Here is a 17450-nt window from a genome sequence, read left to right on the forward strand (position 1 = left end):
AAGTAATAAAGCATAATGCCGAAAAAGTTGTGTATTGTCTTCCATCTTCAGTATTAAAACGGCTATGCAAAAATTCACCAATTTTGGTAAGTTACTTTTAAATGCACACTTATATGACAGCTGTCACAATACAATCAAACAAAACTGTTTTGAATGGAGTTAAAGACAACTAAGCACTACTAGAGCCATCTTATGAAAAACAAACAAACAAGCTTTTTGGTCAACTCAATACATACATATATTTATTTTTTAAGGGTTTAAATATAACAAGAAACAGACTCAAAGACAATAGGGAGAAATATTGTATTCATATTTTGGAAATAGAATTTCTACAGTATAGATCAGAGAAAATATTTGAAAGCTCTTTGTATTGATAATGGTAGATTAGCCCCATTATTCTGACAAATGGGAATAGAGTCTCTTTTTAAACTAAGTATTAAAGATTTTTCACTAAAGTTTAAAAAATGCTTAAACGACTGGAATAGATTCACATTTTAAAAAATTATTTGATTTATAATCAGAATCTCTACTTTTGAATATAAAAGTCTATTGTAATAAGCTCTGCCTAATGTATCTGTTAGGTGTCATTTACTTTAAATGAGGATCTTGCAAATATTCATGATATTGGCGGAAAACCAGCTTCAGTCAGCGCTCCTAGAGAACATCCTTTTGTCTTGCAAAGTGTTGGAGGACAAACATTAACAGTATTTACTGAGAGCTCATCAGGTAAGTGAGAATAGAATTATTTAATGTGATTCCTGTACATGTTGAATAGACTTTCTGTCTCAACGTACACTCTAAAGTCATGACCAAGGGTCTTCCACTTATTGTGGAATACCTTTGTTATTCATATCATGCTACTTCTCTTTACTGTGATTGATTAAATTTTGGCTGTTACTAGAAGTGTTCACTTTCCATTTGGGGCATAAAGAAAAAGAACAAAGCAGATGGAAAAGTGTGGTGCATCAAGCTGTCTTTTAAGAATTTGAAGGAACAGTATTCTGAACTTTGCCTGTTTTGGTAAATTCATATTCAGCAACTATAAGTTGTTTTTTAAAAAACGACGCTTAAAATTAGGGAATGTTTTAGTTTGAATTTTTGCTCTCATGTGCTTTCCATACTAAGAGGGCCTGTGTAATGCAGAGATTAACTTTTGTCCATTGTAATTGACTTCCAGGAAACAGTGTAAAATATAGGTCAATTTTGTGTATTTGATATGAAATATTTTAACAGTCCAGTAAATCAGGAGCAAGTGTTTCTGTTTGTGAATTAAATGCAAGGGGAACTTTTCTGTGGCATACATATATGAATTTGTTTATTTTCATTGTTTCTTGGTTTTTAACCTTCACTGAATTTAGAATACTGCTATTAAAGCAGCAGGCCACCTATTTTAGTGGACCTAATTTCTCATATATAATTTTAAAAGGTTTTTGGTGGTATAAAAGATTCATGATTTTGTTGTATTTTGATTAAGCATTACAAAAACAGCTATAAAAATTATAGTGTGTTAAGAACATTATTGTTGCCCTGGTAATTGTGACTCAGTTGGTTGGACATTGTCCCACAAAGTGAAAGGTTGCCGGTTCTATTACCAGTCAAGGTACGTGCCTAGGTTGCAGTTTTGGTCCACATTCGGGATGTGTATGAGAATCAACAGATTAATATTTCTCTCACATGTTGATGTTTTTCCCCCTTTCTTTTTCCTTCCCTCTCCCTTTCTCTAAAAATAAATAAAACGCTTTTTTTTTTTTAAAGCATGTGAACTTTAGCATTCATTAGTGCCCCATTATTTTAACTTCAGTGTAAAAAAGGGAGCTGTAGTTTTCTTGATCCTTCTGTTGACATATTCCTAGGGGAAATTTTTTTGTCTAATTATTTGATGATGGTTTCCTTAGCTGTGCAGAACTTTTTTAATTTGATTTAGTCCCACTTGTTTATTTTTCCTTTGTTTTTCTTGCCCCAAGAGATATATCAACAAAAATATTGCTATTCTAGATATCTGAAATTTTACTGCCTATTTTTTCCTCTAGGATTTTTATGATATCACAACACTATATGAGTCTTTTATCTGTTTTAGTTTATTCTGGATTATGGTGTAAGTTGGTGGTTTAGTTTTATTTATTTTTTGCAAGTACTAGTCCAGTTCTCCCAACATCATTTATTGACGAGACTGTCTACTTTATTTTATGCTCTTGCCTCCTTTGTCAAATATTAATTGACCATAAAAGCATGGGTATATTTCTGAGATCTCTATTTTGTTCCATTGATCTATGTGTCTGTTCTTATGCTAGTACTGATTTGATTAAAGTGGCCTTATAGTATAGTTTGATATCAGGTATTGTGATCCATCCAACTTTGTTCTTCTTTCTCAAGATTGCTTACACTATTTGGGGTCTTTTTTGGTTCCATATATTTATGGAATATTTATTCTAGATCTGTGAAATATGCCATTGGTATTTTAATAGGAATTGCTTTGAATCTGTTGATTGCTTTGGATAGTATGGACATTTTAATGATGTTAATTCTTCCAGTCCATGAACACGGTATGTGTTTTCACTTATTTCTATCTTCCTTGGTTTCTTTCTTTCTTTTTTAAAAAAATAATTTGTTTGTTTACTTATTTATTTTTAGAGAGAGGGGAAAGCAGAAAGAGAGGGAGAGGAACATCACTGTGTGGTTGCCTCTCACTCGTGCCCCCAACTGGGGACCAGACGTGCAACCTAGTCATGTGCCCTGATTGGGAATCGAACCAGTGACACTTGGCTCACAGGCTGACGCTCAATCCACTGAGCCACAGCAGCCAGGTGGTTTCCTTGGTTTCTTTCTTCAGTATCCTATAGTTTTTCGAAGACAGCTCTTTTATCTCTTTGGTTAAATTTATTCCTGAGTACCTAATTAATTTTTTTTTCTTTTTGGCAATAGTAAATGGGTTTGTTTTTTTAGTTTCTCTTTCTGACAGTTCAGTATTGCTGTATAAAAATGCCACCAATTTTTGAGTGTTCGCTGTGTGCCGTAGGTTTTGAGTTGTGTGTTCATTTCCATTTGTTTCCAGGTACTTTTTGATTTCTTTCTTAATCTCCTTGTTGACCCATTTATTATTTAATAATGGGCTAGTTAGCCTCTATGTATTTGAATGTTCTTGTGTTTTTTCATTGAGGTTGATTTCTTACCATTGTGATCTGAGAAAATGCTTGTCATGATTTCATGACTTTGTGTTCCAAGAAAATGCTAGCTACATTTCAATTTTCCTGAATTTGTTGAGATTTATTTTGTGTCCTACCATGTGGTCGCTCTTTGAGAATGATCCATGTACACTTGAGAAGAATGTGTATTCTGCTACTTCAGAATGAAATTTTCTGTAAGTATCAATTAAATCCATTCACTCTAGTGTGTCATTTATGGTCACTGTTTACTTATTGATTTCTTGTGTATAAGATCTACCCATTGGTTACAGTGGGGTGTTAAAATCCCTTACAATGACTGTATTTCTGTTGATCTCTTCCTTAAAGTCCTTCAAGGTTTTCTTTATATATTTAGGTGCTCCTGTATTGGGTACATAGGTTTACAAGGGTCATATCCTCTTGTTGGAGTGATCTCTTTAGTATTATATAGTAACCCTCTTAGTCTCTTGTTACAGCCTTTATTTTGAAGTCTTATTTTGTCAGGTAGAAGTATTGATACCCTGACTTTTTTCCTTCTCCATTTGCATGGAATATTTTTTCCCATCCCTTCAGTTTTCAGTCTGTGTAAATATTTTGTTCTGAGGTGGGTCTCTTGTAGACAACATATATGGGTCATATTTTCTTATTTATTGTGCTACCCTATGTCGTTTGATTGGAGCATTTAATCCATTTATATGTAAAGTTATTATTGATAGGTACTTATTCATTGCCGTTTTATTCCTTTATTCCTATGTCTTCTCTATATATACACAGTGGTACCTTGGTACTTGTTGTTTATTTGTTCCAAACCTCGTGACAAGTGCCAAAACCAACAAGTACTGAATGATGAAACATTTTCTCTTACGGGGCAGGGTTGTGACTTGTACAAGTTCTAACAAGTGCTACAAGGCCTGAGGAAGGGCGAGTGCTAAAACATTATTTTCTCATCAAAATATGGTGAGTACAGGGTTTCACGAGTTCTGAAGCTGGTGAGTAACGAGGTATAACTATATTTCTTCTTAGAGCAGTTTCCTTAATATCATCTCTTGTAATGCTGGGTGGGTATTAATGAACTCCTTTAGTCAACTGTTAGTTGTCCCAATTTCTTTTTCCTCTGCTCCCCTCCACCCACACCCAGTGACTGCCCCCCCCCACAGGTGTTCCCCCCTTAGTCCATGCCCATTGGTTGTGCATATAGTTCTTTTCAACATCTTCCTGTCTACTCCACTCCCTCCTACTATGCTTCTTAATTCCTATACCATCTCCCTCCCTTGCCCCCTTCCCTCTCTCCGCTGACCTTCCCGCAATATGTTCCCCATACCTATAATTCTTTTTCCACTCTCGTTGCCTACTTAGTTTGCCTTTGTTTCAGTTCCCTAGCTTCTGTTGTTGGTTGTTGTGATACAGTTTTTATTTTAATGTTCATAGTTTTGATCCTCCTTCCTCTAAACAAGTCCCTTTAACATCTCATATAACAGTGGTTTTGATCTAATGAACTCATTCAGTTTTACTTTGTCCTGGGAGCACTTTGTCTTGGATGAGGGAGAAGACTGCAGCAGGCCATTAGCCTGGAGAAGAAAGGAGTTAGCCTGTCCCAAATCATGAAGGGATTTACAAACCTTTGTAAGGATTTTGGATTTTACTCTTGAGTGAAATGCAAATCCACTGGAGAGTTTTGAACAGAATAGTGATTTAATCTGATTTACAGTTTAAAGTCTCACTCTGATTGTCAGGTTGATAAGAGATTGGGGGCAAAGGTGGAAGCTGGAGACTGTTGTAGTAATCCAGGGGAGAGAAGGCAGAAACTTGGACCAGGGTGGTAGCATGACAAAAGCCTAGTCTCATCTGATGTCCAGTCCTATCCTTAGTGGATTTAACAGTCCACTTGAATTTTTATCACCTGAAACCCAGAAGATAAGAAATCAGATTCATTTCTTTATTCCTTTATTCTTCATCTGTCCATATTTGTCTGCAATACCTTCTGTAAGTCTGTTCTTTTGGCCATAATAATTCTTAACCGCCTCTTACGCTCACATTTAGTAAATTACCTCATTTGAGCATTTCTGCATTAGAAATTCCACATATACCTTTCTTTATTCCACTTAATCCAAAGTAGTCCTCTGAAAACGTCACCATCCTCTTTATCTTTTTCTATTCCAATCTGCTGGAATCCCTTATTTTTACATGCCTCTGCTTTTCTCCTTGATTTTCTTCAGCCAGAGATTTGTTTACCTTTTGTAGTCATAACTATCCTTCCCTTTGTTGATTCTTCCTTCTTCTCGGCTAGTATGACACTAAGGTTTGTATTACTCATTTTGTCTCTTAATTAAACCTTGTGGGCTGGGGACTATGTCTCATGCTTATCTCCACAGTATCTAGTACAGGATTGAGCATATAGGGAATGGACTTGTTAAAGCAAACATGTGCTAAAATATTTTATTTTCTCTTAAGAGTTACTAGTACTCTAAAGGTACTTCTTAAAAGTATTTTTTAAGTAGGGTGATTTGTTAGTGACAAAAATACAGGTTTTCATCCATCAATGTTAATAGCCTTTTTCTTATGACATTTGAGGTTCAAAATTGAATATTAAATTCCTTTGTTCCTCACTTTATTTCTTGCTCATTTATATATGTTTTTTGGTACAGGTGATCCTTTTAATTTCTCTTTTCTCTTTGCTAATCAGATTAGTTCAGCACTGTGTGCTATGACACTTGGTTAGCCACTGTACATGTTATAATAAAATATGTTTCGAAGATAACATAGTAGCTGAGATAACTGGATGTGAGAATTTATTTGGTAGTAGCCTGCCTTACTTGCTTTTGAGCTTGAATTTGGTGACACATACCAATATACATAGGTCTTGCAATGTATTTGTTTGTATTTGAAGAATAATGTATATGTGAGAATGCTCTTTGAAGATGCTGAATTACCAGTCATTTTGAAAGTGAACTGATACTGTACAATTTATAATCTGCCTTGTATGGTATTGTCCTGCAAGTGTGGTAAATGAAATGTGAATAAAGGTAATATTTTCATTTTAACTTGAATTTTTGAGTGCTATGGGAAACATTAGCTTGGTACATATCCCTCATTTGTTAAGAATAGGATATTAGATATATAATTTTCAGAGGTTTGAGTTAAACTTTATGTATATGTATGCATGTTTGTTAACATTCAAACTACAGTCGTTTTCTTTGTTGAATTTTCTTTTCATTGCTTTTAAACATGAATAGTAGTCTGCTGCCTAAATTATTACCATATGCATGTTACTAGTTGCTAGATTTTATTTAGCCTTATCTATCATAATTATAATTATTTTTGTGTCACTTTAGTACAGTGGCTCTCAAATGTTTTGATCTCAGGCGCCTTTATACCTTATGTATTAATATAAATAACATTTTTATTAAAAAAAATATTCAAAAAAATTGTGTGAAGAGTGGCATTTTGAAAATTTCAAGAATGTCTGGCTTAAACGAGAAGCTGGATTCTCTTATCTGCTTTGGGAGTCAGTGTATAGCAATGCTACTTTGGCTGAAGATTTGAAAAAGTCTGACATCTTGCATATATATATATATATAGTTAGAAAAGAGAGGAACACTTAATAGCATTTTCAGATAATTGTGGATATTTTTCTTTTCATACTACGCCAAACTCTGCAAATGGTAGTTTCTTAAAGGTGAGTTGAAATATAGAGTCTAAAACTCCATCAGTGAACTTTTTATACTGTTACATTTGAAATCCACTGGTTTTATCTTGTAATTTGAATGGATCTTTCACTTATGCTTGATTTTATAACATTACATGTCCATCATTTGGTGAATATTGAGTCACTGAATTATGCAGTTCTGCCACATGTTAGGATGTTTCATTTTACAATATCAAAATTTTGCACTCCTTAACACCATCTCATTACTTAGAAAATCTTTAAGTAGTGGAGAGCTGTCAAGCTTATGGTGGTGGGTACAAGTTTTTCAAAACTTCTAATTTTGACTTCAAAGTTTGAATTTAATGAATGGCAACAAATACTTCATATTGTCATTTGTTTTCTTTGAAAAGATTGGCTTATTCCATTTATTTTTCAGAAAATATCTTTTAGATACCCGAGTCTGAATAATCAGTGTGTCTCTCAATCATTTTGTTTTTAAATTAAAATTATCTTCCTGAAAAAAGAAGCTACCTCAGTTTCCACTCAGTCACAGAAATGCCTCTTTTTTTTTTTTTTTTTGACACAGGCATCCTATGTTTGTATCCAGCAGAAGTGCTTTATGTATACTTTCCATTTGGTGTCACAGAATATTAAAGGATGCATATCAAGGGTCCAAATTGAATAAAATAATTTGTATTATCCATCAAGAACATTTTTAAATGAAACAGGTCCCCCCCTCCTTTTTTTAACAATTCTCATTCGAGGGTATGTTCATTGACTTTAGAGAGAGAGTTGGAGAGGAAGAGGAAGAAGATGGGAGGGAGGGAGGGAGAGAGAGAGAGAGAGACAGACACACACACACTGATGTGAGAGAGAAACATTAATTGGTTGCCTCCTGTTGCCTCCTGAATGCACCCCAGCTGGGGATGGAACCTGCAACCTAGGTGTATGCCCTGACTGGGGATCAAACCTACAACCTTTTGTATCATACGGGACGATTCTCCAACCAACTGAGCTGTCTGTCCAGTACTGGCCTTTTTTTTAAACCTCAGTGGGAGGTGGTAAAGAATACGGTAATACAGTTTGATATCACTGCCTTGATTTGTGGTGGCCACAGAAGTTTTACCACCATTGTTTTTGCACTATCAGTGTGCAGGTAACAGTAAAAAGGGCAATTGAGTATTTTAATGAAACTAGTTTTGACTTTGTGGATACCCAGATGATCTTGAGGATCCCTCCATAGCCATTGCTCTGCAGAATGCTGATTTAGTGTGCTGTAACGAGAAAAGTTGCAGGTTTCATCTTGAGATATCTTAGATGTGTTGAATTTTCTTTTATTGGCTCTAGCATAGTAGAGACACCTACCCTGGCTGGTTTGGCTCAGTGGATTGAGTGTCGGCCTGCGAGCTAAGTGTCGCTGGTCCGATCTTCCAGTCAGGGCACATCAGAGAAGGAAAACTCTGACTCCAAAAAACCTCCGCTGCCTTGCGGCATACCTCTTCAGGGGAAAGGCTAAGGGAGTAAACCCCGACAGAAAATCCGGAGCCGGAGTCCCTAAGGCGGTTTGACGTTGTAGTCAACACCGGCAACTCCTGCGGCGCACCTGAAACCAAGCTGTATTGACTCCGTCTTTCCCTTGGACCCTTCAGCTGCAAAGAGAGGGGGGTTCTGCTGCATGGGCAACAGCAGACCCTCCATATCACCCTGCCCAGGCTCTGTAGCTTCAGCTTCACTGGAGAGGACACTCCAGCGTCATCGCAAGATGTCGATTCAACACGGGAGGAGACAGATACCGTGTCACTCCCGAGTTGGACTGCACAGCCATTCTCAGCGGTGCAGATAAACTCTTAAGAAGCTACACCATCGTCTCTCGAGACGGACGGCTGCTGACGACGAGTAGAGACACCTCCCTCCAGTGCTTCTTAGGGCAGCACCATTGAGAGCAGTGTTACAGTGTTGGTTGGTGGTTATATTAAGAATAAAGATATATATTTTTTTACTAGATTTGAGGCTCTGTTAAACTATTTCCTTTAAGTATTTATTTATTACACTTACATGTTAATATATAACCTGCATTCATGTATGTTATTTAATTCTCTCCACAATCTCAAGAGGACATCACTTTTAAATTAAATCTCCATTATGTAGATGAGAGAAGAAAAGCTCTGAGATTGTGTGACTAGCCCCACTGTATTTCCTTATACTTAGAAATAAAATTTTAAAACATGCTCTTTTTAAAATAGGTAACAGAAATGCTGCTGTGTCAACCTGAGTGTTAAATGCCTGCTTACTGAGCTCTAATGAAATCTTTAGCAACTCCAGGTTGTTTCTCACCTCCTGCACTTCCATGGCAGCCGCCTCTCAGTCCAACTTATAAAGGCCTCTGTGGGAGGAATCAGGAAACTCATTTTTTGCTTACTCTGAGTAACAGCCATGCTGTTGAACATTTGGAATCACACCAGTTTCTGACAGCCTTATGCTTGTGAGGAAGAATAAACTGAAACAAAAATATATGACTTGAGTGATTTGTATATTTCCTGAACTGCCACCAAGGTTTGTAACTGATTTCAGAGGTTCATCTTTCAGTGTTACTGCCAACTGCCTAAGTCATGTCTACTCTCTCAGAAATTAAGCCTAATAGTAGAAAATGTTTCTTATTCAGGGACTGGAAGGAGTAAAAGGTGTGGTTTATAATATGCTTTCATATTCAGGTGTGCATGCATAAGTATGAGGTTTGTGTGTATACTGTAGCTTTAGAAATCTGGGGATAAAGGTGAGGAGGAGGAAAAAAAGCTGGAGTGTAAGGATAATACTAAGGTTTGGGATCACAAGTTAAATTCATTAAAACTTATGATACTCTTGACTTTTTTTTATAATGAAACATTTCAAGCCTGTGGAAGTATAGAGAATAGTATAACCTTTGGACAACAGCCATATTTTATAATTGTTGACATTTGTCATATTATTGTTTTTTAAGAAAATAAAACACTTTAGATAAGTGACATACCCTTTTCCTTTTCCTGGTCCCACTCACACCTCCCTTTCCAGAGGTAATCATTGTCCTGCAGTTAGTTTTATTATTGACTCATTGTGATGAGTCTGCAGTTGCCTACAACAAAATCTACAATTTTAACTGGAGGAAACCAACAGCATTTTTAAGAGATAGTTTAAGCATTGGCAACCAAATTTCTCACAGTTATGGAAGTTCAGTGCTTCAATTGAATAGAGATTCTTTTTAGTATAGAGTGTATCTTGACAAGTCTTTTTGGTTTGTTTCTAATGTTTCTTTAGTACACAAATTTTTAAAAAATTCCTGAATTTTATCATAAATTATGTGATCAAAAGTAATTATTGAGAAACTTTAAAATTCAGTTCCATATTTTCTGGTGAGAAAACTGATTGATCAGTAAGTAGTCTAAGAAGATGTTTGAGTTCTGTTTTACCCTTGACACCGTGCATTTTTTTTATTTTGGTAATGTAGTCTCTTCTAGATCTGTATTGTAAAAATCACACCGATAGTGTGTGAATTAGATAATATTTATAGTATTATTCTTCAAAAGAATTGATATGTAATTTATGCAAGGAATATTGGCACATTTGTTTTTTTAGTTTTAGTCATTTAGTTATTAATATATCCTGTATTTCCAATTCAGTATTGAATTTCACTTAAATATTATTGATGAAAATTTACTGAAGTTTGGGTTGTGATTTCTATTAACTTTATTTTTTATCTCTTTTCTGTGTGTATCCTTGTTTATGATTTTTATGGAGAATGTTAGAAAGCATCCTTTAAGTTTTTACCTTTATTGTATGTTGTATTTTTGCCTATTCCTAAAATTCTGTGATGCTACTTTTTTTTTTCTTATCCTGTTCATTTCTTGTTTTATAAAGCAGTTGAGAAGAACTTAGGATGTTGTTATCATACCTGGAGGAAATGACAGGTTGTACAAACATGTCCCCTCCACCCTTTGATTTTCTATATTTTCTAGGTTATAAAGCTGGTTATTTGTTTTGGTTCATGTATGAGTAAGATCTTTGGAAGAACCTGGCTTCTTTACAAACCAAACTCAGCTTAGTAAAATCAATTTTACAGTGTAAATTACTTAACTTGCAATATTGAAATGAAGTCATTGAAACAATTTTAATTTTTAAAAACTCATTTTCTTTGGCTTTTTCAGTGGTGACAAAATGTTCTGTGATGAATAGCTACGTCACAACAGAATAGAAAAGGCTGTCAAAATGAATTTAAAGCCTACACTTGAATGTTCTTTATTACATTGGCTATGATACAGAGTGCTTTGTATTATTTTATAGTCTTGTAACTTGGTTTAGAAGAATTTAAAAATCTTTTTATGCAGGCATATAAATTTACAACATTTACATCTTTCTTACCATTAAGCAGTGATAGCAAACAAATAGGTAACCAATTGAGCACTTACCTTATTAATTATGGTGAGCACATCACATGAACTATTTATTTTATGCAGGAAGCCTGTGAGGTAGGCACCATTGTGAAATAATTTTATTGATGAGAGAAGTGGGATATAATTTGACCAACATCATTGCAGTTTGTAAACCTGTGCCCTAAATCATCATACTAGTGGTTTTCAGACTGTGGATACACAATTTCATGAGTAATAGGCAGCATTGAAAACAGAAAGAGAAATAGAATGGAAAAAAATTGACTTTTTATTTATTACTATTTTTAAAAATCCTCACCCGAGGATATGTATATTGATTTTTTAGATAGAGGGAAATGGGGGATGAGGAGAGAGAAAGAGAGAGAAAGGAGAGAGAAAAAGAAACACCTATTGGTTGCCTCCTGCCCAGGGATATAACCCACAGCCTAGGTATGTACCCTGACCGGGGATTGAACTCCTAACCTTTTGGTGTATGGGATGATGCTTCAACCAACTGAGTCACTTGGCTGGGGCTTAACATTTTATTTTTGAACTTTTCAGACATACCCTGAAGTAGGGAATTCTGGTAGATGTTTTGCCCCTGCCCCAGTGTTATGGTAGACATTATTTTTTTAAGATTTTATTCATTTATTTTTAGAGCAAGGAGAAGGGAGGGAGAAAGGGAGAGAAACATCAATGTCTGGTTGCCTCTTGCACACCTCCAGCTTGGGACCCTGCCCGCACCCCAGGCATGTGCTCTGACTGAGAATCGAACCTGCAACCCTCTGGTTCGCAGGCCGACGCTCCATCCACTGAACCACACCAGCTAGGGCATGGTAGATTTTTTAATGTGCTGTCAGTAATTAAGAGCATGTTACTTTTATAATAAGATATAATTTTACTTTATTCACATGTATTTGTACCCCTTGTTGTCCTGTTGAATTTTATCCCAAAGTCCCTACAAGGCTGTATATCACTTTTATATATAGCTTCATTTATTATACATTTCAATTCTTTCTTAAATTCCATATTGGGTTTGTCCTGCAGAAACAAAAATAATCTGTCTGATCATTGCCTGCAGATTATGAATATATTTTTAACCTGCCACTTTGTAACTGTATGTTTATGTATTTATATATTATCTAGTGCAGTGGCTCTCAGCTGAGGGCAACTTTGGCAGCATCTGGAGACATTTTTAATTGTCACAACTTAGTGTGTGTTACTGGCATCTAATGATCAGGACACCCTACTATATACAGGTTAGCCTCTCACAACAAAGAATTATTCAGTCCAAAATGTCAGCGGTGCCAAGGATGAGGAATCCTGGTCTAATATAAGATAAAGTATTTTTAGTGGACAATTTGTTGTAACTACTGTTGATATTAAAGTTATAAAATATAGTATTCCCTCCCCCATTCATGGAGGTAACGTTCCAAGACCCCCAGTGGATGCTTGAAACCATGGTAATATGAATCCTGTATACACTGTTTTCCCCTATAACATTCATACCTATGGTAAAGTTTAACATATAGATTTGGCACAGTAAGAGATTAACAGTAATAAGTAGAACAATTATAGCAATACACTGTAATACAAGTTATGTGAATGGCTTTGAGGCCATTATTTAAGTAGAATAAACACAAGCGTTGTGATAACTGTGAGTTGATCGCATAACCTAGATGGTTACTAAGTGACTGATAGGCTGTGATTGTGTACAGTTGTGGATGCACTGGATGAAGGGATGGCTCAAGTACCAGGTGCCATATGGCTCGAGATTTCATCATGCTACTCAGAACATGCAATTATAATTAATGAATTGTGTATTTCTGGAATTTTTAATTTAATATTTTTGGACCACAATTGACTGAGAGACTGAAACCACAGAAAGTGAAACTGTGAATTAAGGGAGACTACTGTAAATGTGTTTTTTTGAAGGAGCCAACAGGAGTGACCAGAATCTGTTCACCTCCCCAGTAGCTATTGTTGTTGTTCTCCTATTCTTCTGTTTCTCCCCTTCCTCCTTTTGCCTTTTTACTTCTCTTTTGTTATATAAGAAGATATTTATGTACTTACAGGAGATTGTTTTTGATGTTTCATCTGTTTTTTTGAAATATCTACTCTTAAGCACCCTATTTTTTCACTAGCTATTGTTTGTCAGATTGCTCCTTTAAAACAATTTTGAGGGTTTACCACAATCATAAAAACACATTTTCTCATACTATAAATTCTGCTTCTACCTCACCCACTTTAATTCAAGCTTGATTCAATTCTTTAATTTTAAGCTTAATATGTAGTAAAGGAAAAAAAGGCAATTAAAAATAGAACTGTGGCTGATTTCTCCCCTATAGATTAGTAGAAAAGAATTTTTTTATAGGGCTTTTCCAGGAAAGAAAAATAAACATTTATTTCCTTTCCAATTTCACCCCCACTTTTCATTGTGGAAAAAAAATTTCAGTATACATAAAAGTAGAGAAATAATATAGTGAGCCTGCATATGCCTATCATCCAACTTTAGATTTCAGTATATAGTCATTCCTTTTTCAGCTATACCCAGCCACTGTTCTTTGTACTTTGCAGGATTATTTTATTTTATTGTAATTACTTTTTTTTAAGAGTTTAAAGTGAAAGTGTATTAGTGAAGTGGCGAGACTAAGAGTGGCTACTCCACAGACAGCAGCCTCAAATGGTTATTTTAAAGGAAATCTCAGACAGTACATTCCACCCTTAAATTCTTCAGTACATGTCTCCGTCAGGATTTCTTTTTAAAAAATATATAACCCCCTTACCATTATGATACCTAGAAAAACGAACAACAATTCCAGAATGTCTTTTGATCAGTGGGAACTATTTAATGCTAAAATTCCAGTGCTTCTTGACTGCCACCCCCCTGTAAATCTGTTCTGTTTTCTGATTCATAAATCCATAGTTTATGAAGTCACAGTTGTTTGTAATTGTACAGCTTACAATATCCACTGGTAAAGGTACCGCTAGAGAATATACAGTTCACCAAGTCATTCGTATTACTGTGAAGACATGAAGCAATCTTTTTTTCAGATTTTTGAGGAAGTTGGGTATAAATAAAGTGACAAAATAGAAAATCATTTCTAGAGCCATACCGAGACACTGATGTCAAACTTGAGACATTGTTGGGGTGGGCCAGAGGGGGGCGGTACTTAAGCTGTGTTTACTGAATGGCGTGCATTATTTTCATATTGCATAAAGTTAACAAATAGATACATTTAGGAGAAAATCTTGTCAAACCTGAGGAATATAGGGCTTTTAAACCAAAAGTTAATAAAACAGAAGCAGATAATATAAGAATTTATATGATGCATGGAATTAAAAATGTTACTTAGCCCTCACTGGTGTGGTTCAGTGTGTTAGGTGTGGACCTGCAAATTTAAAGGTCCCCAGTATCAGGGCCTAGGCGTGGGTTGCGGGCCTGGTCCTGGGTTGGGGGAGTGTGTGAGGCAACTGGTCTATGTTTCTCTTCCTCTCTTTCTCCCTCCCTTGCCCCATGTAAGAACAGAGTCTCTCAGAAGGCATTAAGACGTGATGAGCAGGAAAAAAGAAGTTTATTAGGAGAATCAGCAAGTGGGAAGGGAGCCGTGCAGTGGGTGGCTCGGACTCTGAACTCCTAGGGGAGGATGGGGCTGCTTTATAGGGGGAAGAAAAAAGGAACTATTGAGTTTAGTCAGCTGTTTGGTTATCTGGCAGCTGCAAGTACGATGGGCTGATCAAAGACAAAGGTTCGTTTTGATGCACCCTGCTATCTCCCAGGCCACTGCAGATGGGGAACGCCTAGCCTGAGACGTCGTTATCTCCCAGGCAGCTGCAAGCGGGGGCTGGGGGCTGGGGCATGGGAACTGAGGCTGTCACCCCGTTCTCTTAAAAAAAAAAAAATTAAGTGAAAAGAAAAGAGAAACCAAGTAGGTGGCTGTAGCCTGGCCAAAGGTGAAGCACTGATAGCACCAGCCAGTGGTTTTCTGAAAATCCACTGTATTTGCAAAAAAATTCTGCTGAAGAGTTTCTTTTTTATTAAGGACTCTGTGTTTATGCCTTAGTCCACAGTTTCTTGTTTATATTGTATCATTAGCTATTCCAAAAGAAGGGGAAAATCCTAAAGACACGTACTGTTTTTATATACATATATATTTGGTTCCCTCTAAAAGAGCCTTTCTTGAAAATATTTTATAGTTGAAAGTTGTGGCTGTCTCTTCTAGCCTTTTTTGCTCATAGGAAAAAAAGAAAAAAGCACACCATCCAGGACTGTTTACAGCATTGGTTTGTTTTATATAGCTAATCAGAATTTAATGACTATAAGGATTTGGCAGGTTTTTTCTTACTAACTTGTCGTGTCATAGTTAAAGTTTCTTGAGGGGAACACCCATACTGTTTAGCAAAGGAAAATATCTGAGTATTTAGAGCAGTTCTCAATCTTTTTTTTCCCCGCAGCTTCTAAGTGAAGGGTGATGCATCTTACATTCCAAAATTAAAGACAGACTCCCATGGATTAGGGACTGTGGTATAAATGCATTAGATGCTCTCAGTTCCCACCCATAGTCCCTCAGGCCCTTTCATTTCTGTGCACAGTGGCCAGCTGCTAAACCTCAGCATCTTTATCTCTGCTGGCAGCTACTTTACCCACCTGGAAGGCAGGTCAAACTGCCAGGATATTAACACTCTCTGGGAGCTGTTTTAAATCAATAGCTGACAGGAGTTGGTGTGTACATACCCAGCTCCCTTAACCTTCAGGTGGGATAATTCCAGGCACAAGTTTTAACCTGTCTTGCAGAGTTCTGCAGCAGGATTAAGCAACAAGTTTTCCACCATGGTACACAGCTGGTAACAGTATTCTAAATTTATCTCTTTATTGACTTGTTTCCTCTTCCATCTCTCCCTGAGTTCTCTTTCAACGTTGTGGGATCACCTTGCAAATAAACTAGCTGAACTTTAAAACCTTGTCTTCATTCAGCTTCTGTCTTTTGTTGAGAGCACTGATATGTTCTTTAGTACTGACTTCTTTCTCTGAGTGACTGCATCCAAATAATTTTAAACCCTAATGTATGTAGAGCATACTTTAATAGATCTAGATGTCCTCAGATTGAGGTTCAGGTAGATTTTAAATAGGAAGCTAACATGTAATTTTAGAGCACACCCTTTTTTTATGGCTGTGTCACTGCAAACATTGCTTTCTCTTCTCTAATTGCTGCCCGTTTCTGCTGCTGTCCCAGTCATCTGCCTTTTACCACTCCGGCTGACCACGGTCATCTTCCTCAGCTATCTCTACTCCTACCCCACATACTAACCACACTGCTAATACCATCACTGGGCTTCATTACAATCTCTCCTCAGTCCCACTGGGTAAACATCCCTGCCCTTCTCTTCATTTAGACTTCTTCAGTTCTGCTGTTAACAGTCATTGCGATCTCAAAAAGGTTTTCTCAGATACCACCTCTGATCCCTATTTCTGGTTTTAGCCCCTAGACTTTAATAAATGCAGATTCTCTGTATTCTCCAGCTTTTTTGAAATAGCTACATAAAAGCCATTAGAATATTATTTACTCAGTAAAACACTTGCAAGAGAAAAATATTCTGTGTGTACAGTACTGCATTAGCTGAAAAAGCTATCATTTGTTGGAAAGAGTTTCTTCTCAAGATTATAAAATTCATGAAAAGTAATTCATATAAATTAACTGCATCACTGATTCAACTGACATTCACTTTCCACAAATGCCTTTGCTTCTAAGACCTGTCAGAAAAATATATTAAAAGACAATAAGTGAGAGAAAGAAAAATTAATTGGAGCCTATGTAATAAGTTTACCTGACTGTGTGTCTCACAGAGATAACCATAATCTCTTCTTATTAAGAAAGAAGAAAAGAAAAATGAATTTTTTACATGCTGGAACCATGTCAGTTTGCTTTATTTTTTAACATTTTAGTCTTTAAGAAGTTCATTGTTTCTAATATTGCATTATTTATAAATAGTACTGGCTGTGTCTGCTATAAGACCTTTGCTTGAAAGTTAAATATATATATAAATTAGGAAGGAGCTAAAGTTACTCAGGATCTATAAGAGTAACAGAGTACAGAAAATTCAATATTGAATCCTTAAAATAAAAATTGAAGCACAGCTATCAGTGTACTATATTTGATAAGAATGATAGTTACATGGATATGTTCACTTTATGAAAATTCATCAAAGCTGAAAATTTATGATTTGTGTACTCTTAAATGTAGA

General features: G+C 36.0%; 1 protein-coding gene across 1 annotated transcript in view; it reads left to right on the plus strand.

The window, feature by feature from the left end:
• The window catches only part of GTF2F2 (general transcription factor IIF subunit 2), a 216396-nt gene that overhangs the window by 52935 nt on the left and 146011 nt on the right, over positions 1-17450 (plus strand). The window contains exon 4 of the mRNA XM_090258587.1: positions 582-726. Coding sequence (XP_090114713.1) covers positions 582-726 — 145 coding nt within the window. The remainder of the gene's footprint in view (positions 1-581; positions 727-17450) is intronic.

Source organism: Furipterus horrens, unplaced genomic scaffold (genome assembly GCF_987537825.1).
Source record: "Furipterus horrens unplaced genomic scaffold, mFurHor1.1.pri manual_scaffold_12, whole genome shotgun sequence".
Lineage (NCBI taxonomy): Eukaryota > Metazoa > Chordata > Mammalia > Chiroptera > Furipteridae > Furipterus > Furipterus horrens.